General features: G+C 40.0%; 2 protein-coding genes across 3 annotated transcripts; one reads left to right on the top strand and one right to left on the bottom strand.

The window, feature by feature from the left end:
• Window positions 1–261: 261 nt before the first annotated feature.
• Window positions 262–8,281, bottom strand: MED20 (mediator complex subunit 20). Of its 2 annotated transcripts, none has more exons than XM_034414543.3 (4): window positions 8,008–8,281; window positions 6,295–6,449; window positions 3,706–3,959; window positions 262–2,342 (listed from the first exon to the last, which is right to left on the bottom strand). In XM_034414543.3, exons 2-4 carry the CDS (start codon window positions 6,437–6,439, stop codon window positions 2,127–2,129), a joined length of 615 nt encoding a protein of 204 aa, XP_034270434.1. In that variant the 5' UTR covers window positions 6,440–6,449; window positions 8,008–8,281; the 3' UTR covers window positions 262–2,126. The 2 variants fall into 2 exon arrangements, with proteins under 2 accessions (XP_034270434.1, XP_034270433.1); XM_034414542.3 differs by having other exon boundaries at window positions 8,129–8,281.
• Window positions 8,282–9,479: 1,198 nt separating this feature from the next.
• On the top strand, window positions 9,480–25,248 carry BYSL (bystin like). Its single transcript, XM_034414539.3, has 7 exons — window positions 9,480–10,093; window positions 11,489–11,651; window positions 14,898–15,036; window positions 15,839–15,972; window positions 18,080–18,240; window positions 20,373–20,475; window positions 21,807–25,248. Exons 1-7 carry the CDS (start codon window positions 9,811–9,813, stop codon window positions 22,153–22,155), a joined length of 1,332 nt encoding a protein of 443 aa, XP_034270430.1. The 5' UTR covers window positions 9,480–9,810; the 3' UTR covers window positions 22,156–25,248.
• The last annotated feature ends 938 nt before the right edge of the window (window positions 25,249–26,186 follow it).

Below are 26,186 nucleotides of genomic sequence, written 5' to 3'. Positions count from 1 at the left end.
CAATTTCTCCTCTTATCACATTACAGTCTTTGATGGTGATGCAATGATTGTTTTGTAAGGATTAAAAAAAAATCTCCTGAACCAGTTAAACTCCCCATTCCAGATCTAATAAGCCATTAGGACCAAGGATCAAATAGGTAGTTAGCTGAGCAAAGCTTATCTATATCCTCATGTCTTAAAATGTAAACCCATTCAAAGCAATCTAATCAAATAATACTTTGGATACCTTTACATACTGAATTATCAAAGCTGGAGTCCAGATCATGATAAATATGAATATTGTGATTTTATTTACAAAGGCAGTCTGGCTGGAAAGGTAAAAAGCAAGCTCTATGTACATGTATCATTCTTCAGTCTTTGACTTTTAATGTTTTACTTCCATGTATATACATTTAGAACAAATATTTAACTCCTTTAAATGCACAATATCAACAACCCAAAGGCCTGAGTCTTCAGTCTTTTTTGCCTGCAGTTCATCAGCAACCACGAAAATCCCAACATATTAAAGTTACATATGATTCATGGATCAGATTCAATTATCTTACGTTAAAATTACTCATTTGCTTACAATACAGACAATTTTCTGCATATATTAACAATTAATTTGTCAAAACTTTCTGGGCTCGTAGCCAATGAGTAAGATTAAAAATACTGAGAAACATTTCTATGTACTTCAATGTTTTAACATATAGACTTAAAATGACAGTTGCTTACCCAATAAAAACAAATAATTTGGGCAATATTTGTTTTGAACCAATCAATAATATTGACCATAATGTTTAATTCTATATAGTTTTAATGTTTTCTAATGGAAAAAAAACATAGACCAAATATTAACGACTGCAGCACAAAACCAAAACTTCAAATGTTTACTCTCTTTTTCAACAGGACAATGCTTATTATGCATAGACAAATAAAAGTTATTACATTCCAAAATCAGTTATAAAAGAAGAGTCACTACTTTAACTATATAGTCTCTGACTGAATAAAAAAAATATCCATATAAAATCCTAATGAAATTTGCAAGTTTATGACTTTAACATTGAAAAACTGAAATTTCTTTTAAAATACTGTATTTTTATTCTCTAGTTCTGTAAGTTAAAACAGCTACCCATATGCAAGGAATCAAAAAGCTCAGGTTGCATTTTAAATTCACACCAGAGTCTTTATATGGATGGCAATAAAAATCAATTACTGAAATATACTTTTTTTCACAGCCAAGTTGTTAATCTATATGGAATTGATTTGATACTGACAATTCAGAATTGAAGATAATCTCTAAGGTATATTTAAATCTCTAAAATACATTCTGAAACTTGGTTCAACCATATGTTTAGCCATTCTACAAATATTAGTGTACCTGATTTATATTAGGGTTCAGTGATATTTAAGATGTACTGTTAGGTGTTATTAATGGCTACCATTCCCCTTAGCAAAAACATATGCCTAAATTCTTTGGTCCAATTGATAATTAGAACTTTTTTTAAAAGGCTATGGTTATCTCTTTAAAAGGAAGGAAATTCATTTCTATTTAGGAAGGGAATTCATTACTAGGGTCTCATTAAAACTTAGAGTCTTGTTTTTCTTGCATCGAACAACTTAAAATTCAACAGAGTATATGGAAAGGTTATTGTACAGAGACAGTTGCAGTACATAGGCAGTTAATTATCAAGACTTCGCTCAATTAATTAGAAAATAGCTTTTAACAGCTTTTTAATTGGGAAGATTAATATATTTATGTGAGAACTAGCAAAAAGTTTTGCAGGAGTAAAATACAAACTAAACGATAATCCCTACTAGATAGAAGAATACAATAACAATTAATCAACAATTTAAAACCGATAGAAACAGATTCTGTGTTTTCATTAATATCAAATTATTTAACTATGTATAACAGTACAGATATTGGTTTCCATGACCAGATTCCCTGAATCTAAAACAAGGGCAAAGAAACTATGGCACACATTTCTGAGAGTCTGATATGAGACAGCATTCATCTTCAACAAGAAGATATTTACAAGACAGACATATTGCTTTGCTGGATAACAACTGCCATCTGGAATACTGGATTGAATTTGCTATTCAACAAGTGGTTGCTTACTTGAAGAACATTTTCTGACACTTCTTCATCTGATACCTGCAACAGGCACCTGCTGCTGCTTGCGAATTTTGTTGAAAAGTTCCATGTATTGAACTATTGTATCAGCTGGATTGTAGATGCTGTCATGCTTATTATTGAACACAGAGGGGATACCGGGGGCATGATTTCCCATAAAGCTCTGCATGAATTCCATTACAAGGTTCCAACAGTCAGTGGCTACCACACATGGACAATAGTCCACCTGACAACAATAACAAAAAAAAAATAAAATAAATTACGAATCAATCATAATTAGCTCCATAGCTAACAACAATTAGAAAACTTGAGGGAAAAGGGAATTTTCACACTGATGTTCCCAAGTGTAGTTACGTTTAAATTTGGGCATGTAGCATATTGCTGTTCTGTGACAAAACAAATACAGGGCTTTCTTGCAGATAAGATTCAAAATGCAAATATGCATCTTATAAAATGACTCAGCAAGTAAGTTTTTAAAATTTTCTACAAAATTATAATAAAAAACAGCAATCCTTTCACAAACTTTCATTCTTTGCTACAGACCTATACTGTCCCAATATCTCTCTACCAACATATCTTAAAATTTCTCCATGCATTTCCTACTTTTTTACTAAGCATTCTAACAATACCTGCACTCACTACAAACTATTTTGTTGTTAACTAACACCATGGCATTGTTTGTGATCGAAAGAGCGTGCATATTCAAGATCTCAATATATCTCTAATGTTATCGTTGCACTATTTTTTTGTGTCATTTCATCTTGTTTTTTTACCCATTCAGGCAAGTCAGTGAAATAACCCTGGATTCTATCCATTTGGAATGTTGCAATCCGCCCCCCCCAAATTCATTCCTGGCTCTTGCATTATTACCCTTCAACTATCACCAACCTACAAATTTCTATTTTCATATGCACCCAGAACTCTCATGCTGGCTGGGCTGGGGAATTCTGGGAGTTGAAATCCACAAGTCTTAAAATTTCCAAGGTTGGATACTCCTGATCTAGATGATTGAAAAACATAATTTTTAACATACAGTACGTTTTAGCTCCAACCCTGTTATTTATTTACTGACTTAAGTCACCTAAATTTTAGACTCTAGGCAGCTTTCATTACAATTAAATCTATATTTTCACTTCCACGTATATATTCTACTCTCCAAGATCAGAGCAATTTCATCCACATTTATATCATTCTTCCACTTTCTCTTAGTCTGGTCAACTTTCTAGTCTGGTGGTGACTTTTGTCAATTCAGGTTCTTATATAACACTTTATAGTAAATAAGAGGAACACGTAAGTTATCAGCTTTAATCATATCCATGCTACATTAAGTATTCCCTGCTAATAATCCTAAGGCACAGATGTCAGTTTTGAATATTTTAGCCAGTTTGCCACAAGACAAACTCCAGTTTTATCCCAAGCTTATTCATGCTGTTCTAGTCAAGATAGGTTCCCTACCAACATACTATGGTCACCTTTCACTAACTATGCTATATGTGCAGCATGATGGAGCATTCAGGATATGATCTCAAATAAAAAGCTATTATTCTAAATATTAATAATGCTATTTATTTATTTCAGCCAACCCTTACCTCAACAGATATTCCACGGGCGCTGGGCCCCATGGTGACTGTGCCGACCTTCACCAAAAAATCACAGTACTGGTATCGAGTGCCACGGCTCTCTATTTTGTTCCCTTTGGCATTTTGAAAGAAGCCTTTCAATTTCACCATAAGTATGTCAAAGTTGGTATCTGCTATGAGGCATGGTCCATTTTCAAAGAGAGCAAAACAGCTGAGGGGATATTCTGAATTGTGCATCACATACATCAATTTGGCAGCCTGTCCTGAAACAATAGCAAAACAACAGAAAACTGTTTCTTTTTTCTCAGAAACCAAAAAAATTGTAACATCTGTTACATCACTGTCCCTTTTTCAAAGCACTTGATTTTATTACAGAATCTTTATCTGATTCTTTCTCCATAAAAGATTTGATGGTTGCTGATGATTTATGTAAGTGAAATGTAATTATGTTATTCAGCTACCTCAAACACTATTCTAAGCTAGAGGAACATTTACCTTATCTAACTAGAATCTTAAAGTAGCAATTGAGTTACTTTATTCAATTCAGAAAACTATTGCTTGTTCAACTCTGTTCAGTACTATTTTGTATGGAACTGATTTTTTTTTTCTGTTGACATTCTAATGCACTGGTCCCCAACCTTTCCAGTTTTGGGAAACTGAAAGAAGCGGGGGGAGCCCCCCCCCAGCAAGCATGCTTACGTGCACAGCTGCATTTGCGCAAGTGGTAGACACACTCACCCACCACTCATGCAAGTGGAGCTGTGTGCACTCGCACGCTTACCTGCTGCTTGTGCAGCCCAGTTCCAAATAGGCCATGGCCTGGTACCAGGCCACAGTCCAGGAGTTGGGGACCACTGTTCTAGTGGGCATACTTTAAGATGCCTGAAAACAAAACCGACAGGAATCATTCTTGCACAGAACCTTAATAAATATCTGCAAAGCTTAACAATACAACCCAGGAAAGGAAGATAACTTAGCAAAACATGGAAGAGACTTCATGCAGTAGGAATTTACTTCCAGATTAATGGATTTTAGCCTTAAATGTGAAGGATGTATCTTTCAAACAAGCATAGAGCTTGCTTCCAGATGACTTGAAAGAAAGGGGATTTTCTCTGCTGTGAACGTTTAGGCCTAAGCAAAACTAAGGAGAAGCAGCAGTATGTTCTGTGGACAGCCACATAAACAAATGTTTAAACAGAATATTTAATCCTGACATGAATTTCCTTACAGCTAGCATCTAGAACTGGTAAATACTATCTACCTATCTTTTCTAATACAGATCAGGAGAACACTCCCTAAATAAGTGTTGTTAATACTGCAGTGTTTTAAACCTTATAAAAGGTTAATTCTCTGCTTGCTCTATTGAGCACATAGAAGGCAACTTTTAAAACAAAATGGTACCAAAAAGGAAAGCATATTTATTTACATAAAAACAGGATGAAAATGCAGAAATAGTTCTGAAAAGTATTAAAATAGCATTCTACTTATAACGGGACAATTAAATCACTGAGTTCAATCCTGCTTTGTCCAAAAATCCTATTTAAAGCATTCCCAACAGCTTATTTAGATTCTTCTTCAATACTTCTAGAGCAGAACTGGTAACTGGTTCCACTGTTACTCTTACCATTTGGAATTTTTTCCTAATATCAAAAAGAATTTGACTTTTTGTAACTTAAGATAATTTCATTTTTTCTATTCTAACATGATCATGGCCTTCTTCTCTGAGACATCTCTTCAGATGTCAGTCACTGTTTTTCAAGGAATATTTAATCAGTTCCTTTAGTCTCTCCTTATAGGATTTACTTTCCAGACAGTTATCCTCACTGGTCTTCTTTAGGAAGGATTATATCAAACAGAAATGTGCAAAATACGGTTCCTGTAACTGGTTATGTAAGACAAGAGTTTACTGGCCTATATAAAATAAATGGAACTATTCCTTCCAATCATTAGGAAATTATATTTCTAGTAATGGAACCCAAAACTGAGACTGAGTTTTCAGCCACATCTTGCTACTGTTTGTGATCAACTACAGTTCCAAGTTATATAGTAAATAATTCTTTCTGGCAACCAGGTAAGAAGTAAGAAAGCTTGATATTGACCAGGTGCATTTGAGCAGACAATAATTTTTTTGCACTTGGGAAAAATGCAGCGTTGCTGTAAAATATCAAGATTCCTGTTAAACTATTAGCTTTTCCTATCGCCCAAGACTTAATAGTATGTCATCTTCATATGACTGAGGTAAGACAAAGAAACAACTAAAGCACAGAAACTTACAATACTTCAGTAAAGTATCCAAATTAATGAAACAGCCAATAGGAGAGCATTGTGTGATAAAATATTTTACATACACTATGTACTAGATTTCCAACATGCTTCTTAACAACCTCATTAGTTCATGATTAGTATATGAAGTTAAGATTAATTATTATATTTATGTCCAAAAGTTACTCTTTGCATGATAAAAGTTACTTTGCAGAAAAAGTTGGCTATAAAGTTACTTGCTAAGATGCATCTAAATGTCTCCATATTCCAATTAAAGAATAGAAATGTACTGGAACGATCTGAATATACCAATTTTTGAAGACAGAAAAAACTCACCTTGACTGCCCATTGTGGAGGCTGCAGTGTGATAGGTTTCACAATCCACACAAAATGTTCCTTGTTTTTCTGCACCAAGTAGCTCCAGTTTTCTTGTTAAGATTTCAACTGTTTGCTGAACACTTTTTCCCTCTGCTACTGGCATCTGAGATACACTAGCACAAGAAATATGACTTTTTAACTATGAAAAACTAATACCTCCAAAAAACCTATTTTTAATGCAATGGGAGACAACACACATAAGGAAATAAGTATAAGAAATGGAACATCCTTACTTTGCATCAAATGAGAAGACTGCTTCTATATCGCAATAGCACTTTCACTAAACATTATCTGGTACTAACTATAGGCAAGAAAATGTTCTATGTCCAATAACAGACAAATCAGGATTGATTTAGCTGTTAGGCAACATTGTTGCCTGTATTCGCAGTGACTAGCCAATAACATTTTCTGATTTCACACTATAGTAAAAAGCCACAGTTGCCCAAATGTGTCCAAAATCACTTTTACGCTTTTTGTGTCCTTGTTATCTCCTTTCCTGTGAGTATGAATTGAGGAACAGGAAGAAAACATAGTTTACCTAGACAGAGTTTACCTAGAGAGACACACTTTAATTTCCCACCCATGTCCTTTTGATCCTGAGAAGCCAAAATTAAAATACAAGGTAAGCCATACATGTGATCCCTTCAGATAATACATTAGGACTCAGAGCAAACTGGCAAAGACAGCATATGACTGAAGTCTTTGTCTCTGTATGTTAAGCTGTCAATATTTTCCCCGGTTAAACATAAATGACATCTAAACCATAGCCTCATATTCTTGGAGTCTGTCGTTGTCCAAATACTTTTCTACGAAAATAAAGATAAAAATTATGTTTGGTCCAAACAAAACTGAAAACAATGAAGCCTACAATCCCACACAGTCGATTTACTAATACATTAGTACACAAAAAACATTTTTGGAGCCGACATTAAACATGCTCCTTCCCAAGTATATAATTAGTTTTACTTTTGAGCAACAGCCTACATAAAAGTTAAATAAAGTATATTTTTCTTACAGCAGTTTTAGATTCGGATTACTTAATAAAAATATATCAAGCAAATTTATAGCACGTAAGAAGTTATTTCTCTCTGCAACCGGTGCAACTTCAAGGAACGATTCAGATATAACACTTTGATTTGATAGAATAAGATCAGATGTAGGTTCATAATTCTATTTCTGGAGGTGTAAACGCTCATGAGGAAATACCCGGAACATTTAGGAAATCCACCACCACCACAATTGAACACTTTTTAAAAAATTGGCTGAGGATGCGACCGTGGGCTAGCTAACCGTTGCTGCAAATAAAAGCAGCAGCAGCAGCCGTCAAACCATCATAAAACCACGGAACGTGAGGCTCTCGGGGATTATTTTTTTTTCCATGTTAGCCGCGTCTTTTCTTCGGTATCGCGATCTGTGACAACCCTGGCGCCCTCCGGGTGTGTTGGGCGACGATCCCCACCTTCTATAACCGAGCGGACTGAAAGCAACGGGCGGTAGTCTAGACTCTAGAGCATCTTGCGCTATAAATATTTCCTTGACAGCAAGAGGGTATAAAGGAATCAGAAACTCCACCACCCGTAGGAAAAGTCTCTTTAAAGCGTCTGCAGCTTCCTCGGGCTGTTCCACGGCCTCTCTCGTTACTTGCGATTGGCAGCGATTTAAGATACAAACCTATTACAGTCCCAGATCCTCTTCGGTTAGGCGCCAACCTCGTCCTGGCACATTTAAGGGCTCTCAAACCAAAGCGTTTCACTACATTATCAGCTTCGTAACATCAACAAAATAACCCTACCAGGTGACGCCCATGCTTGCCACGGCCTCCGCGGGCGATGGGGGTCGGGTTTTTTTTTTTTTTTTTTGCACCAAGGGCGCCCCCAACTCCGGGTTGCTTCCTCTCCGCTTGTTCAACGTGCAGCGACTTCCCAGCCAGACCCGCCTTCCTTGCCTTCGCTTCCAACAGAAGAAACCAAAGCGGAAGTGACGTAGCCGAACGACGACTGGGGCGCTCGTGGCTTTGGGAGCAGCGTCTCTTGCTTGAATAAACGCTGCTTATTCCCTTTGTGATATTTAGGGAGAATTAATCCCACTTAACTCTGCAAGAAACACACCCCGATAAGAATAAATAAAGGAGATTTAAATAAATAAATAAATAAAGGAGGTCGTTTGCGATAATAGCACATTAAACCAAAGTGGTGCTTTGTACATGTGCCTCAGTTGCACCAGCTGCCTCCACATTTGTGGCGTGCGCGTATCTTTTTTAACGGAGGCGAGAGGAATGCAAATTTTAAAGTAGGCGAAGGAGGTTTGTTCTCCCATGCATTGCTGAATTATCGCCTCCAGCATTACTCAGTTTGGTCATTTTAAGTTGGTCTGTTACCTGGAGACCGGTGGATTCCCACTTCGGCGTTAACGGGCACATTAAACTTAGTTTCATTTAGGTATCGCTTTGACTGTTTTAACTATAGAAGAGAATATCTGTAGGTCAGGGTTGAACCGGGGGGACCTTGAGTTTGGGGTTTTTTTTCCCTTGCAGACGTTTCATTACCCAACTAGGTAACATCATCAGTGTTAGAAGGGTGTGGGGTTTTAACTATATCTAGGGCAATTGCGACCACACTACTGTAATCTTAAGGATCACGCAAGTGACAATCTGAACGCCTTGTGACTTTGAGGAAGTGAGCACGGATATAAAGAGGTGGACAAAGGGCTTTGCTCCCGCCTCTCCTCAAGTCGACGGTCTCAAATATAAACTTATATAATTTTTAGATTGAGTCGAAAGGCTACTTTGTTTTCAATGGGGGCGACAGGAATTACCAATTCAGTACCAATGGGTAATTTGGTACCAATCACCAATTGGTACTGAATCAGTACCAATTCAGAACTGACCAATTAATCAGTTCTGAATTGATTAAGCACAAGTGTGCGGCGTGCTCTCAATTCGCAATAAACAATACACCGCAGAGTCTCGGGCACCTTCATCTTAAATTCTCGACAGGTCAAAGACTACTACACCAGTGTTTCTCAACCTTGGTAGCTTGAAGATGGGTGGACTTCAACTCCCAGAATCCCCCAGCCAGCACCGCTGGCTGGGGGATTCTGGGAGTTGAAGTCCACCCATCTTCAAGCTACCAAGGTTGAGAAACACTGTACTACACGAAAGGCCACCGTTGATTCTGCCTAGCCGCACTCCTTCTTCCCCCTGAGACCAGCGCACGGCAACTGTGTTGCAATGCCACATGCAGCGCTCTTCTCAAAAAAGGTCAGGCGAAGATAATAACCAAAAAACAGCTTCCAAGAAAAAAAGCTGGAAATTGCCACTTATATCTCTCGGGGAGGTTTTTAAAAGTCTCCAGGCTCTCCGGAGTCACCTCTGTTTTCAGCTGTAGCTCCGCACCCGGGTGACGCGCATTGAGCGCATGCGTGTATGGGCAGCCCTATTTCTTCCCGGTGCTGCGTGCTCCATCGGCGGGGGACATGCCTAAAGTGAAGCGGCCGAGAGGCTCCGGTGGGGCAACGGCGGCGAGCGTCCCCTTGGCCGAGCAGATTGCCCAGAGCGATGCCGTGAAGCCCGTCACGAGGGTCAAGCGACGGGGCCAGGCAGGGAAGCGTGGTGGTGGGGGAGAAGTGGAGGACGAGTATGTGGACGAGAAGCTCTCCCGGCGGATCTTGCAGCAGGCTCGCATCCAGCAAGACGAGCTGGAGGCCGAGCACGGCGCCGGCAGGAGCCACGAGCCCAGGAAGAAGACGACGGTCCTGGGTGAGTGTGTCTAGGAAGCTTGTGGCTGGAAAGGCGGGACAAAGTATTTCCTTTGCTCAGCCAAAGTGTTCTGAAAAACACGTGGTTTTTTTTTTTTAAAGAACGTTTTTGCTGCGGTTTACCCGAAAATGATAAATGATTTAAACACAATGTGCAACAAATTGGGGGGAGGGAGAGAGTAATCCATAAGATTTACACGGAGTGGCAAGGCTGAACGCATAAGATTTTTAGTAGGGGTTTTAAAAGTTATAATGCAGTGGTGAAACCCAATTTTTTTACTACTGTCTGTGGGCGTGGCTTGGTGGGCATGGTGTGGCTTGGTGGGCGTGGCAAGGGAAGGATACTGCAAAATCTCCATTTCCACCCCACTCCTGGGGGAAGGATACTGCAAAATCCCCATTCCCACCCCACTCTGGGGCCAGCCAGAGGTGGTATTTGCCGGTTCTCCGAACTGCTAAAAATTTCCGCTACCGGTTCTCCAGAACCTGCTGGATTTCACCCCTGGTATAATGGCATAGGTTTCCGGGATTCCAGAATGCCGTTGTGAGAGTCACAACAGAGAAAGGCCACTTATGAGAAACTGCAAGATATATAAATCTCTCAATTGACCCCACCAAGAATATAAATCTCTCAATTGACCCCAAGACCTCACCATGAGAAGCTGTGAGAGATCAAGCAGGAGTTTGATCAGCCTCCCTCAAGGAGATTAACTGTCAGAGAAACACAAACTGCCTAAATTCTAAAATTATGTCTGAACCCGACTAAAAAAATCATTGTTTTTCCTTCATACAGACTATCAGTAGAGGGAGGCTGGAGTTAAACTTATGACCATAACTCCTGGGTTGTTTTCATTTTTTTTAGTAGAAGGATGATTAGCTTTGCAGTCAATAATAGAAATGTGAAATCTTTCTGGCTTGTGTTACCTAGAGCTCTTATTTTCTTTATTCCGGATAGTGAAATAAAATTCGATGTAACATTGTTTTTTAATATCTAGTACAGGGCTGATTTCTAACTGCTGTTACATATTTATATTATTGTATGATGTATTTTATATATAAGACTTGAAGGACCAGGTTAGGGAGACATCATTTTGGAGAAAATCTATGTGGTGGCCAAGAGTCAACGCATGTTTCATGGCACATAATCAATTAATCATTATATAGGTTTGGTAAACTCTCTAATATATTGTGATTTAGTTGATTTGCATAAAGTATGCATCTATAAAATCCCATTTCAATTTATGTAGGCCTAACAGGTAAGGTAGATATTAATTAAATACCATTGGGATTTAATGGACATTCTAATGTAGCAGATACCCCATCTCCTACTTTACTCATTTAAATGAAAAATGTAATCTAAAGTTGCTTCCTCTAAAATATTTTCTTTCTTTTTAAGGACCTACTTCAAAGGATGGAGACTCCGATGCAGAGGATGATGAGTGGCCAGAGCTGGGGGCAGCTGGAGCCATGGAGAAGGAAGAGTATTGTGAAGAGATGACTGTAAATCCAGATGACGAAAAAGCCATTGAAATGTTTATGAGCAAGAACCCACCAGTGAGGTAAGCCAAATGATCAACTACTGATATTAGGGTAACATCTAGGATAAACTGTGAATGGATGATGTAAATAGAACTTGCTGAGATGGCTAATTTGAGCCGAGAAAAGGCAATATCTATGTTTATTCCTGATTGGCAACACCTCAAGGACTTTTAGCAGAAAACAGAAAAAATAAATTTATGATTCAGGGTTTTGATTAAGCTGGATAAATTACAGAAAGAAGGGAGACAGGTTGTAATCACAGAGTAAGATAAAATTTATAATTGCATTTACAAATAATGTAAAAAGGAACAGAAGCCTCAGTTCTTTTCCAATGAGTTGTCTCTTCTCATTTGATGCCAAATTATTGAGCTTCAGCTTTCGGTATCTATCCTAAAGAATAGTCAAGGTTGATTTCCTTTAGGATTGACTGATTTGATCTCCTTGCAATCCATGGGACTCTAAAGAGTCCTCTCCAGCACCACAATTCTAAAGCATTAATTCTTCGATGCTCAGCCTTCTTTATAGTCCCAACTCTCACAGCCATACATTACTATTAGGAAAACCACAGCTATACAGACCTTTGTCAGCCAGGTGATGTCTCTGCTTTTTAGTATGCTATCTAGGTTTGTCATAGCTTCCGTCCCAAGGAACAATTGTCTTTTAATTTCATGGCTGCAGTCACCATCTGCAGTGATCTTGGAGCCCAAGAAAATAAAATCTGACAGTGCTTCCATTTCTTCACCTTCTATTTGCCAGAAAGTGATGGGACCGGATGCCATGATCTTAGTTTTTTTTTAATGTTGAGTTTCAAGATGATAAAAGGTATACCCTGTCCAGTCGATTCTGACTCTAGGGAGGGAGCCAGAGTTATTTGAAGACATTGCCATGTCATGTGGTCAGTATGACTGTATGCCAAGATGTTGTGACCTAGGCTTAATGAGTCACTACAAGACACAATTAGTCCCCAAAAAAACCTATTTTATTGTAACAGCTGAGAATTACGTTTATTCCCAGCTGAGTCTCAATTAGTTGCAAAAAAGTCCTTCGGAAGAATTCCTTCGGGATAATCACCAACCTTTATCTCCTTTGACACCCTGCTAAGGGCCTTACTTGGCAAAGCCCCACAGAGTTCAGAAACAAACGAGATGCTGACTGGAAACAGAGTTAGCAATGTTGCTTTCCTGCAAAAGGCCCAAGTGCCTTTGTTTCTCTTTTAAGCCTTATGGGAGGCACCAATTATCTCCTGGCCTTACTCCCGAGTCGTCCCTTTTGCTTTAGCTGCTCTTGCGCACGTGTGCACTAGGAACAGGCTCCTCCTGTTACTCTGCCTCTCTGCTGTCCGACTCTGGGGGCTCCAAAGTCCACGCATCACTCCCAGGTGGTCCTGGCCCCATCTCTGCCTCGGACGCAGAGCCCTCATCCGGGCCTTCCCCAGACTCCAGGACTGGCCCATGTTCCTTCCCAGCCTCCTCACTGTCCGACTCCCCTGCCAGCTCTGTAGGCTGCTGGCGGATCACAACACGAGACACATGGAACACTTACATTTCCACCAAAGTGATACCTATTTACTTGCATTTGCATGCTTTCAAACTGCTCGGTGGACCGGAGCAGTTTGAAAGCTTGCAAATGCAAGTAAATAGATATCACTTGCATGGCTTTCAAACCCAGGCTGCCTTGTTTCCAGCTGATAAACTCAATATCTTTTAACTGCTGAGCCACTGCACACACACATCCTTAAGATTATAACACAATGTAAATTTAAATGCTTTCTATCATGTTTTCCATCTGTTCCATCTATTATAATCCAGATTTTTAACCCATTCTATCAAACGTTCTTTTGCTTTTACTTCTTTTTAAAATTTCAATAAAATTTCATACATTTTAGCAACTACATGTTCATCATTTGAACACAATTCTGTTTCAAATTCAGTCTTACAATGTTCAAAACGATAGATTTGTTTAAATAAATTTTTCTACCAACTGTAAATAAGATCCTGGTCATGTTTAGACAGCCAACTCACTTGTTTCCCATTACTATCCAAGCCCTGGTCCATCTTGCAGTAGCCCCATCCTAAATAGTAACTCTTTCATTGAGTGGTTCTCATCAAGACTAAGGAGGTTTTACTTTCCCTTTATCCACAGAAAATTCTCTAATTATAATTCCTCATATAAGTAAGTGCAGGAGATGAACAGATTTTAGGTCACTAGTATAATCTCTTATAGTTCATGTTTACCGTAGGAATTATGTGGGCCACATTTTATTCTTATCCACTATAGGAACTTCTCCATTGTATTCAGATAGGGCAGTTCAAATGGTACAGATCAGAATGACAGTTTCTCCACATGTCAGTGTCTCCTAATGGATCTAAGCAGCTTCAGACTACCTCAGAAAAATTTACCTGTTCAGGAGCCTCCAATAGTAATGGATATACAGATGCAAATCTTAAGGGGTTGGGGATGTTCTCTCACTAATGCCTCAGTATTCCTTAGTAGATGGTGAAACCAATGCTTCAGCTAGCAACAAGGTACTCTATAATTCTAAAATTTCCTTTTGTTGTTGTTGTTTAACCAGCAGATGGTGCTTTAATTATTGGGTACAGAATATTGCATTTAGAATCTTGAGATTCAAATCTATTATAATATTTGTGTGTGTGTGTGTGTATACTATCCTTACAAATTTGAAACCCAACACAAATATTATATAGTTTATCTCCCTTAGAATTTTACTTTTATTGGCATAACTTTAGAATGTAACTTTTTAGGTATATTCATTTTTAACTTTTGTGGATTAAATAGTATGTGGATGTATGAGAGGCTGTAAAATTGGCATTTTCAAAAGTACAACATATTTATCAGTGGTGACTGTATTTCATCATTATGCATTGCTTGTTTTCTTCCCATTGCAACCATTGTATACACCCCAAATCTGCTCTGAAGAAGGCTTTGTTCTCATGGGAGAACAAAGGAATACCTAAATTACCTTAAATGTAGAAAATAAGCTTGTATTTTTTGAAGAGATTGGACAGGAGTATTAAATGATAATATAAGTAAAGATGTTGCCACTTTCAAGTTGCTTGTTTTTAACCAAAATCTTCTGAACTGAACAATCATAGGCAGGTAATGGTGAAGGGCCACCTAAGAAACTTTATTCTGATCAGATTAAGTCAGATTAAGAATCATCTTTAATGCTGTTTCTCCTACTTAATTTGCTAATAAGGGGCTGAATAAGTTATCTGTTCCATTTTCCTCCATTTGGCACCTATTAGGCGCACCTTAGCAGACATTATCATGGAAAAGCTAACAGAAAAACAGACGGAGGTGGAGACAGTAATGTCAGAAATATCTGGCCGACCCATGCCACAGCTTAACCCACGTGTCCTGGAAGTCTACAAAGGTGTCAAAGAAGTAAGTGTAATGGGTATGTGTTTTGCTAGCTGTGAGTTTGTAAATCATGTATATAAATAATTGTGAGCTAATTGCTGGGGGAAAAAAACTTCTAGTACATCAGTTGCGTGATGTTCATAACTAATACTGCACTTCAGTTTATTATAGCTTTTAATATTAATTAGAAATGTTTTTGATGAAGCTTATTACTTAGCACAGGGGACACGGTGGCTCAGTGGCTAAGATGCTTAGCACATTGTAAGCCGCCCTGAGTCTCCGGAGAAGGGTGGCATATAAATCAAATTAAATAAATAAATTAAAAAAAGATGCTGAGCTTGTCGATCGAAAGGTCAGCAGTTCAGCAGTTCAAATCCCTAGTGCCACGTAATGGGGTGAGCTCCCGTTACTTGTCCCAGCTTCTGCCAACCTAGCAGTTCGAAAGCGCATAAAAAATGCAAATAGAAAAATAGGGACCACCTTTGGTGGGAAGGTGACAGCGTTCTGTGCGCCTTTAGTGCCGGGTACATGACCACGGAGAAGTCTTTGGATAGCGCTGGCTCTTCAGCTTTGAAATGGAGATAAGTACCGCCCCCTAGAGTCGGGAACGACTAGCACGTATGTGCAAGAGAAACCTTTATCTTTACCTTTACTTTATTAGTTAGCACAACCATAGCTGATGTGAAAAAAATAGAGTGATATTCATGAAGGATCTCCGATATCTCTCTTTGCTATAAAGACTTTATGAACAATAAATATAGCCTGTAATTAAGCAATGCTGTCTATTGCTACCATATAATTAATCACTTTAAAAATGTTGCTAAAGGTGTTGTCAAAATACAGAAGTGGAAAGCTGCCCAAAGCCTTCAAGATTGTCCCAGCATTATCCAATTGGGAGCAGATGCTTTATATCACAGAGCCAGAAACATGGACGGCAGCTGCCATGTACCAGGCCACAAGGTGGGATTCTGCTATAAATAATGCTGCTATGCTGGTTTTCATTTACTAGCAGCTCCTTTCTGATCTGGATACATTCATAGTGACAGTTTCAACACATTAAATCAAGCTTGTGTTATATTTATTCATTCATTCATTTATTTATTTAATTTGTATACCGCCCTTCTCCAACAGGACTCAGGGCGGTGAACAGCCACGGTAAAACACAACATATAAAATTTAAAAGCAGTTTAAAAGACATTAAATAATTTTTGCCATCAATTTAAAACAACCCAGTTAAAACCAATTACAAATTAAAACCGCAAGGATGGGATCAAGCCAGCTCGGCTAGATGAAATAGATGTGTTTTCAGGGCCCGACGAAAAGTCCGGAGGTCTGGTATCGTGCGTATCTCTGGGGGTAGGTCGTTCCAGAGGGCAGGTGCCACCACAGAGAAGGCTCTCCCCTGGGGGTCGCCAGCCGACATTGTCTGGCCAACGGCACCCTGAGGAGGCCCTCTCTGTGCAAGTGAACTGGCCGGTGGGAGGCTATTGGCGGCAGAAGGCGATCTCGTAGATACCCCGGCCCTAAGCCATGGAGCGCTTTAAAGGTGGTCACCAACACCTTGAAGCGCACCCGGAAGACCACAGGAAGCCAGTGCAGCTCGCGCAGGAGAGGTGTCACATGGGAGCACCCCGTCGCTCCCATAATCCCCCGCGCGGCCGCATTCTGGACCAACTGGAGCCTCCGGGTGCACCCCAAGGGGAGCCCCATGTAGAGAGCATTGCAGTAGTCCAGGCGGGAAGTGACGAGTGCCTGAGTGACCGTGTGTAGGGAGTCCCGATCTAGAAAGGGACGCAACTGGCGTATCAGGCGGACCTGATAAAAAGCCCCCCTGGCCACAGCCATCATATGCTCTTCTAAAGACATCCGTGTATCCAGGAGGACGCCCAAGTTGCGAGCCCTTTCCGGGGGGGCCAATGATTCGCTCCCAATAACCAGCGATGGCACCAGCTGGCTATATCGGGACGCCGGAAGCCACAGCCACTCGGTCTTGGAAGGGTTGAGTCTGAGCCTGTTTCTCCCCATCCAGGCCCGCACGGCCTCCAGGCACCGGGACATCACTTCAAGGGCATCGTTGGGGTGGCCTGGGGTGGAGATGTACAGCTGAGTGTCATCAGCGTACTGATGGAACTCCACCCCAAAGCCACGGATGATCTCACCCAGCAGCTTTACATAAATGTTGAACAGAAGGGGCGAGAGGACCGACCCTTGCGGCACCCCACAAACAAGGCGCCTCGGGGTCAATCGCTGCCACCCTGCCAACACAGATTGCGACCGGTCAGAGAGGTAGGAGGAGAACCACCGCAAAACGGTGCCCCCCAACCCCAACCCCAACCCCTCCAACCGGTGGAACATGATACCATGGTCGATGGTATCAAAAGCCACTGAGAGATCTAACAGGACCAGGATAGAGGAGCAACCCCTATCCCGAACCCTCCAGAGATCATCCACCAACGCGACCATTATAATTATAAAAGTAATAGTAGATGAAATCCACTTTGATGACTCAGTTTAGGGACATTCCATATTTTTTCTCACAGATTAAACAGGTTTATCTTGACCAGAATGTTATATCTTAGACATTTTCAATCATTTCTGGGGAAGAAATATTTCCAGAGCCCTTTTGAATTCACCAAAAATGCATCAGCCTGGGGGAGGTTCAACATGACCTGGAAGGGGAACAGAAATTCTGGAATTCTCTGGAATTCTATTCCTGAATCAATCATTTTTATCCATTCTTTTCTTCTGAATATTAAAGCCCCTGCAAACATTAATTTTCTTGTTGAAGATAGTTGTGAGAATTTTATGAGATCCAGATATGTTAAAGTTCTAGTTTTTATAGGTTTTTATAGGTTCTGGCCTTTTTAGGTTTTGCCTTTTGTATGTGTGAACATCTCTGAAGCCTGGTGGTTGTATAAAAAGTTTATTGAGATTATTATAAACATACTAAAATGATATTTAAACTGTATTATAAAACAGTTGATCTTCACTTATCTAGTTTTCCCAGCTGAAATATTTCCTTTTTCACCTTCTCTCCTACCTTCCATGCTTTTATTATCTGTTCTAGAATTTTTTCATCTAATCTTAAAGAGAGGATGGCCCAGAGATTCTACAATCTCGTGCTTCTCCCACGAATCAGAGATGATATTGCTGAATACAAACGCCTCAATTTCCATCTTTATATGGCACTGAAGAAGGCCTTGTTCAAACCCGGAGCATGGTTCAAAGGTGAGTTGGTTACAATTGAATGGTAATTTAAGATATAAAATTGTCAAGCAATTCTTAAGTTTCTTGGTATTAGCTAGAAAATACATTGTTAATGTTCTCATGAGTATTTGTTTCAGATTTATTCTCTTACACTTCACTGCTACCATTGTTCTGTAATACATTTATTTTAAAAGGCAATACGATAGGATATGCGAGCTAGAAGTTTCATTTTGATCTGAAATATGTGTTCGCCTTTGTTCTGTTTTTGCTTGTCAGACAGTATTTCTTCCCCTACTACTATAAATAAATAGTTTTTATATCACGCACCACTTTAGAAAGAACAAAAAAAAAAGATTCTGACAGATTCAAATTCAGTGAGGCAAATTTCTTTCTTTAGGATTGTAATCTGAGATCAAGGAGTTTGTGGGATGGGGGCACCCATTTCTGTTTGCAGTCCAAATAGCTGAAAAAGAAATGGTTCAAAAGGAAGAGGAACTGGCATTGCTGAATCCTCAGCTGGATCAGAGGAGAGGCTGACTTCCTCCAGTGCAACCTCAGAATAGCTTCCACCAAGCAACAAAAGATAGAAGGAGGAACCTGATGGAGGAGGGTTCTTTTGCAGAGGTGATGGGATCCAGCTTTCTGATATCCCTCTGCAATCTAATAGGGCCCTGCACACCAGAACAACTAGACACAAGGACAGTTTTTTCCCGAATGCCATCACTCTGCTAAACAACTAATTCCCATAACACTGTCAAACTATTTACTAAGACTGTATTACTATTATTCTTCTCATCCCCCTTATTACCTATCTCCTCCCACATATGACTATAACCTTGTTGCTTGTATCTTTACAATTTATATTGTTTGATTTGTTTTACAATATGATTTGATTGCTTATTAGTACTCTATGACTATCACTAAGTGTTGTATCTTATGATTCTTGATGAATGAGGTGGCATAGTGTTTGAAAAAGATTAAAACATACGATTATTGATAAAGACAGACAATTAGTAGAGGTGAGACCAAGGCTGGCTAACCCTGTTCATACTAATTAGCTATAACTAACAGCAGAAAGTGATCAGTGGATCTGTACAGGTAATCCTCTAGTTATGACAGTTCAATTAGTGATCCTTCGAAGTTATGAGATAACCCCTCCCAAATGTTTACGACAAAGTCCCAAAATTATGAATGTTGCAGCACCATGGCAGTGTTCGCCCTTACGAACGACCACAGAGGCACTGCAACATTCACCCTATTCCCCTGCACTCCCATTCCTCATAACTGCTTCCCCCTTCCATCCTGCCACACTGGACTCAATTACCTTGCAAAGATCTGTCTCCACTCTGCCATGGTTTCTTTGCCTTTCAGGGAAAGGAGAGCAGGACAATTTCCCTTCCATTGTCCGGTCGCCTTGCAAGTGCTTTTCGTGCGGAGAGAGAAAGGTTCTGCTGTCTGATCTTGTGTAACTTCAGTCACCCATCCGTTTTTGCAGAGAATGGGTGCCTGAAGTCAAGCAGGATCAAGGCCCCCAGAACCTTTCACTCTTGGCACGAAAAGCATTTGCAAGCCAACTGGACGCTGGAAGGGAAATTGTCCTGCTCTCCTCTCACTCAAAAGCAAAGAAAATGCAGGGGAGAGGAGACAGATCTTTGCAAACTAAATGATTCCTGCACGGCAGGATGGGAGGGGAGAAGCATGAGGTATCTCAGTGGGTCAAGGAGGCCTCAGGTGGCCTGTTCCATCACTAAGCCACTCATGGCCTTCGCCACCCTGAGATGCTTGTGCACTTAACGACCTGCATACTTGATTAGTGAGACTGGGCGAAAGCAGGGAGTGATCACTTTCAAGTTACATGATTAACTCCTACGAATCCTTGAGTTACGAATATAATTGGCAGGCTGCATTACATTCGTAACTCGATTACCTGTAGTTGGTATACTCCATAAGGTAGTAGGTCAGTAGAAGGACATTGGTTAACCTAAGAGCAATGTAATTCTTGAAGTTTCAGGTTCTTGAAGCATGAAAAATCAACTTAGTGCTGGTGTGAGCTTCTGATAGGAATTTTGTTTTTGTTTGAGCTTCTGATGGGGATTTTGTTTGTGTTACATTAGAAGAGGCTATGTTATCTCTGACCCTCCCTTTCCTCTCAGGAATTCTCATCCCTCTGTGTGAGTCTGGAACATGCACATTGCGAGAGGCAATCATTGTGGGCAGCATCCTTACCAAGTGCTCTATTCCAGTCCTTCATTCAGGGTAAGAGAGCTGAGCTAATTAACAATGGAAAGAAAATAGTCCTTGGATGTGAATTATTTATTTATTTTTTATTTATTTTGTCGCATTTCTATGCCGCCCAACTCCCAAGGGACTCTGGGCGGCTTACAACAGAGAATAAAACAATGCAACAATATCTCATACAAAAGTTAAAAGAAGACATTAAAATGTTAAAATGTTAAAACACATACACTCCAATTTGTGGCTGGGTCTCGCAAGATCACTATAACGAGATTAACGGCTCCAGGCCTGCCGGAAGAGCCAGGTCTTCAACGCTTTCCGGAAGGCTAATAGGGTGGGGACGGTCCAGACTTCAGGAGGTAATTGATTCCAGAGAGCCGGGGCAGCCACAGAGAAGGCCCTCCCCCGCGGGCCCGCCAGCCGACATTGTTTAGCTGACGGGACCCGGAGGAGACCGACTCTGTGGGATTTTACCGGTTGCTGGGAGCTATGTGGTAGAAGGCGGTCTCGAAGATAGCCTGGTCCTGAGCCATGAATGTGGAGAAGGTCTCCTTTGCCATTTATAAATGTATCCTTGGCTCTCAAATCTTGCTGGCAAAAATTTATTTTAGTGTCTTGAAAGAAAAAAAATATTTCAGACTGTATTCATAATCTGCAATGGGAATTATAAAAATAGCCTGCTACAAAATCCTTGCTTGATTTGTAATATTCTTGAATTTAAGCGTTTACATATTCCTTGGATTCAGCAATGTAATATGATTGCTGTGGCCTAAATGTTTTGGGAAAATTAAATCATGCCAGAAATAGGGTTGCCAATTTTTCCACTGGTTCCACTCTGATACCCTGACAATAGCAGGTACCCATGCAAGAAGGAGGTAAAGCTCAAAAGAAAAGCCTCAGATTCTTATCTCTACAAATCAGGCTACCTCCGAAGCACAGAAGAGCCATCTGTAACAGACATTAGCAACCTAAATTGTGGACATGTTGCAATTCATTGCTCCAACCACAACCCAAATTGCTTTTTGGCCAGTGCCCGTCAGATTTACTCATCATTCCCCAATTTGGTGTTCTCTGTATGTGTTAGACTTAACTATAATCCCAGCTGGCACGGCCAAATCCATGCCTGGAGCTATTGGATTTGAGGCAGAGGGACAGGATTTGCTATTCCTCTAACTTCATCACTAGGAATCCCAATTTTCTCCTTCAAAGCAAATTTGAAAGCACATGGAAATTCCCTTAATGCTTTGGCCCCTGATCACCCTTCGCTTAAGTTTTGCAATCAGACGATCAAATTGTTATATAAACATGCATTCAAATGTTATTTCCATTCTTTTCTCCTTTTCTTGTGCTAGAGCTGCTATGCTAAAGATTGCTGAGATGGAATACAGTGGTGCCAACAGCATTTTTCTCCGTCTGCTGATTGACAAGAAATATGCCTTGCCTTTCCGTGTTGTAGATGCTCTAGTTTTTCACTTTCTAGCCTTTCAGAAAGATCAGCGAACCCTACCTGTCCTTTGGCACCAGTGCCTCTTGACGTTTGCCCAGCGTTACAAAGAGGACCTGTCCTCTGAGCAGAAAGAAGCTCTCTTGGAGTTGCTGAAGTTTCACAACCATTCCAAGATTTCTCCAGAAATCCGCAGGGAACTGGTGAACTCCAAATGTCGGGACATTGAGGGGATTCCACCAGTTGCAATGGAGTAAACAAAGTAAGGGATGGAGGACTCTGTATATGGCTCACTTCAGTTGTTGTGATTTGTTTATGATGGGACTTGTAAGTTAAAGAATAAAATGATCCTATAGCATTGGATCTTAGCAAGTCTTTTTGCAGGAATTAAGGCTTTTATAGATTTTTTTTTAAATCAACACTATGCTTGGGACAAAATAAGATTATTTTTGCAGATGAAAGCCCTCCTTAAATAATGTTAATAGTGAAATTATAAGGTTCTCGGAAAACCCCTCTCTCAGAAAGGACTGTGATAACGACATGTCCTTTGAAGGCATTGATAGAGGAATATTAATAAAGAGCAGCAAGCTGAAGAGCTGCAATTCTGATTAATGGGAAGATAAAAAGAGTGCCAATTCTGAGAGGCAAACGAAACGTCTGAAGAGAAACATCATTGCTTTGTGGAATAGGGCCCCTTATAAGTGTGGATAATCAAGATCTTGTTCCTTTAAAATAGGAATGATCACATAGTGACCCATGACCCCAGCCACCTTACCCAGTCCCTAGGGATTCAGAAGTGGTGGGTGTATGTTGCTGATTTGGGTTACCCCTTTCAAGTGCTGAATGAAAGGGCGGCTGGTCAGACCAGACGGGTGTGCAACTTGAGCATGCGAGATAGAACTTGAGCTGCTTTGCTTTCTGAGAGGGATGTCCGAGTGTTGCATAGGATGCATGAATGTCTTTGCACCACTTTTTAATAACCATTTCTCTTCTCAATTTCCGTCACTGGGAAAGCCAGTGTTTTGAATCCTGATAGTTTTGTATGACGATGAAATGATTGCCTGCCTCAAACATACATGCACATGTATGAACATACGACTTTGGTTCAGTAGTTGCCAACCATGAAGCTGACCTGACCGGGGCCATTTGAGGCACTAGTTGAGATCTACAGCATGTTTCAGTTGTACAGTCACAGGACAAGTGGCATTTAAACATTTTCTGATGGGGAAAGCAATAAGTAATCTTGTTGCAGCTGCTCTTTTCTTTCTGGCTAACAGATGCAACCAGAAAGGTCATCTTACTACACAGTCATGTGCTTTTCAAAAGTCAAGAGAAGCAGCCTTCCGCTATCTTGCTTCTCTGACTAATATTACAATTAACCTCAAATAAATTCATCTCAACTGAAAGTTGGAAATGATACTATTGTTGAGTCCTTGAAAAGTGCCTTATTTCATAAAATACTTCTAAACTAGATTATCTTAATATTGTCATAGAGAAATGCCCTTAAGGTATCTAGGACAATATAAAGTTTGCTGTGGTCTGGGCAGATGCTATACATCTCTCAAGCAACTTGGGTGAGAAGGATTTGGATCCTTAGGACAGAAGAGGAAATTTTCCTGCTTTGAATGCATAGACTTACACATCACACCTGTTACTATATTCTTAATAAGCATGATGTGGTCCTTCCGGCACTTTTTTTTTTTTTTGCCAAAGTCTAAGATTCAGAGGATTATCAAATGGCCACAAGTATTAAAACTTGTGAATATTAGACCTTTCTGAAGTAGAATTGGTACTCTATACTTCCTGTGTCCTGAATTCTCTCTCATTTGTTCAGAATGCTGTTTCAATGTTGTACCCCTAGCAACGTCCAGCTGTTTTGTTTTGTTTTATGCTCCCTCTTGCCAAAATGGAATATATTTGAGCTACCATTCAAGCCGCAGGAATGTTGGATGGGCACTATTGTAGAATGTAAGGTTTTAACTATGAGAAACAGCTGGCTCCAGATGCCATCTGTGATGGTTCTGATGTAGCGGTTGTTAACATTACTTCTTTCCATACTACATTTCCTTCCCACTACAAACTGGGGTCTGCTATTCTAACACTGATTATTAGCACAGATGTGAGGATACCAAAGGTCAGTGCCTACTTATTGGCAGGGAGTCGGCAAGACACTTTCCCCTGTGCTTTTCAAACTGATGCAGCTCCAGGGCTGCATTAGGATCTTTATGCTTTTGGGCACGATTGATAAGCAGAACTCATTTTTCTGAACTGTGGACAAGCTTATTGGTTATTCCTGCAGCAGCTGGGAATGGAAGAGTAATTGGTTTGAATAGGTTTCAGCTTGAGGGGAGATTTGGTTGAGTGGCTGCTCTGAACAGCAGGCTTTTCGTGTTACGATACGTCCCTTAGGACAAGACACTTGCTAGAGCACTGATTACTGAACAATTTTGCATGCCACCCATCCATCTATTTGGCAGTGAAAGTGGTCATAGGCTGAAGCTGTTAATGCCTCATAGAGCTGGTAAATTAATGGCTGATGCAGCCTAAACCATTTCCGTGGATGGAGTTCTTTGCTACTGACTCAGAACAGGTTGCTAGCATGACTCTTGAAGGGTGAAAACAGTAAAGCCAAGCCAAAGGGAGGCAATGTCTGGAACATGTTCCTAGGCAGAGGAACCAAGTCAGGAGGCTTCGAATAGACCAAGTACACATTGTTGTGCAAAGTGAATGGAATGGAGTCAGTGTCTCGTGGTCACTGTTTTCTGGTTGCATTTACATTCATTAAAATTATCTTAGGAAAAATTGGTTTAAGTCTTTAGAATGTTAGGCTTCCTCTGTACAACTGTAGGATAGGCTAAGGCTTGTTTGTGGTTCAGCATTTGCTAAATATCAACTTCTTGGACATAGCATTTTCCATGAATGCAGCCATTGTGTTTTGTTAACCCACTTTAACCCACAATACTTTGTGGTCCAACCTGTAAAAGAGAGAGGGCCATCTAGATTATTGAGTCCAACCTGTTGCCCAATGCAGAAATCCAAATGAAAGCATCCATTTAGGTATCAATCATTGGTCTGTAGTTCCTAGGTTTCCCCTTTCCTTCTTGAAACATGTGCCCTCCAATCACCTGTTTTCTCATTCTTAAAAAAAAGATCACGCCAGATCAGTAAGTTCCTTCAATAGTTAAGGTACAAGTCATCTGTCCTCACTGAAGGTCAAGAGGCATTGTCTATACCAAGCAAAATCTGCAAACATGCTCCTTTATCTCTCTTCACGGTTATATTGTGAAATACATATCCTCTTCTCAGAAAAGGCTTAAGCCAAAATAAACTCTGCCTTTTGTTATCTATAAGCTTTTTGCTATCTTTATTGAGCAACTGGTATAATTATTTCCTTTTTTTTTGAACCTATCAATCTATCTGAAAATTTAGTTATTGAATTCTAGTTTCCATTAACCCTAATCACATAATTGGCCAAGTTCACTCATAGCGTTTGCTTAGTCAAGATTTACTGAACAAACTACACTTAACTATATTCACACAGCATAGCAAATCAAGCAAATGACATTATGACATAGAATGGAGTTTCAGAAACTTTCAGGCTGAGGAATCTGTTAAAAAATAAAGGCCAAGAGGGGTGCGGCTTCTGAGCTGATAAACTCACTCTGCTATACCTTAGAGAAGGTACAAAGAAAAACATTTCCACAAGGTACCTCCTTGTGAAGTCTGTCTTTTGTGGAGAATTTTTTCTTAGTCCATTAGAGTTTTGCTTCCTTTTATTCGCATGGAAGACATTCAAGTCCTCTGCTTAACAGCAATCTGTGAATTGAGTCATAATTCACCATAGGCAGGATCATCTATTGCCCGCATTTTGTCTTATCATAAAGGTGACATTCTGCCCTTAAACTAGTCAGCTATGGAGGCTTTTTAAGAATTTGTTTTTCCAAGACTCACTTGCCATGCTTGATTGGATCAATTAATGTGAATGCGCTCATATATTCCTACCTGCAGTTCTTTATTCTGCTTTTCTAAGCTCCTCGTAAGGACCCTCCATTAACATATTGATGTATTGAGTGCACCAGTTTTCTAGAGTATTATGTTTGAAAGGAAATGTAGAGATGCTCATTCCAGGATGGTTCTACTGCAGCTTTTTAGTAGATTGAGATTCATAAATACATGCCTTGTTTTCCTAAACTATAAGAACATAAGCAGTGCCTTATGGATTGTATCTCTGACCCATCTAGTTCAGCAGCCTCTTCTCACAGTGGCCAAGCACAAGGAAACCCACTAG

Source organism: Pantherophis guttatus, chromosome 3 (genome assembly GCF_059756535.1).
Source record: "Pantherophis guttatus breed Tessera chromosome 3, ASM5975653v1, whole genome shotgun sequence".
In the NCBI taxonomy this organism is placed as follows: domain Eukaryota; kingdom Metazoa; phylum Chordata; class Lepidosauria; order Squamata; family Colubridae; genus Pantherophis; species Pantherophis guttatus.
This window is presented reverse-complemented; position numbering and strand designations above follow the sequence as displayed.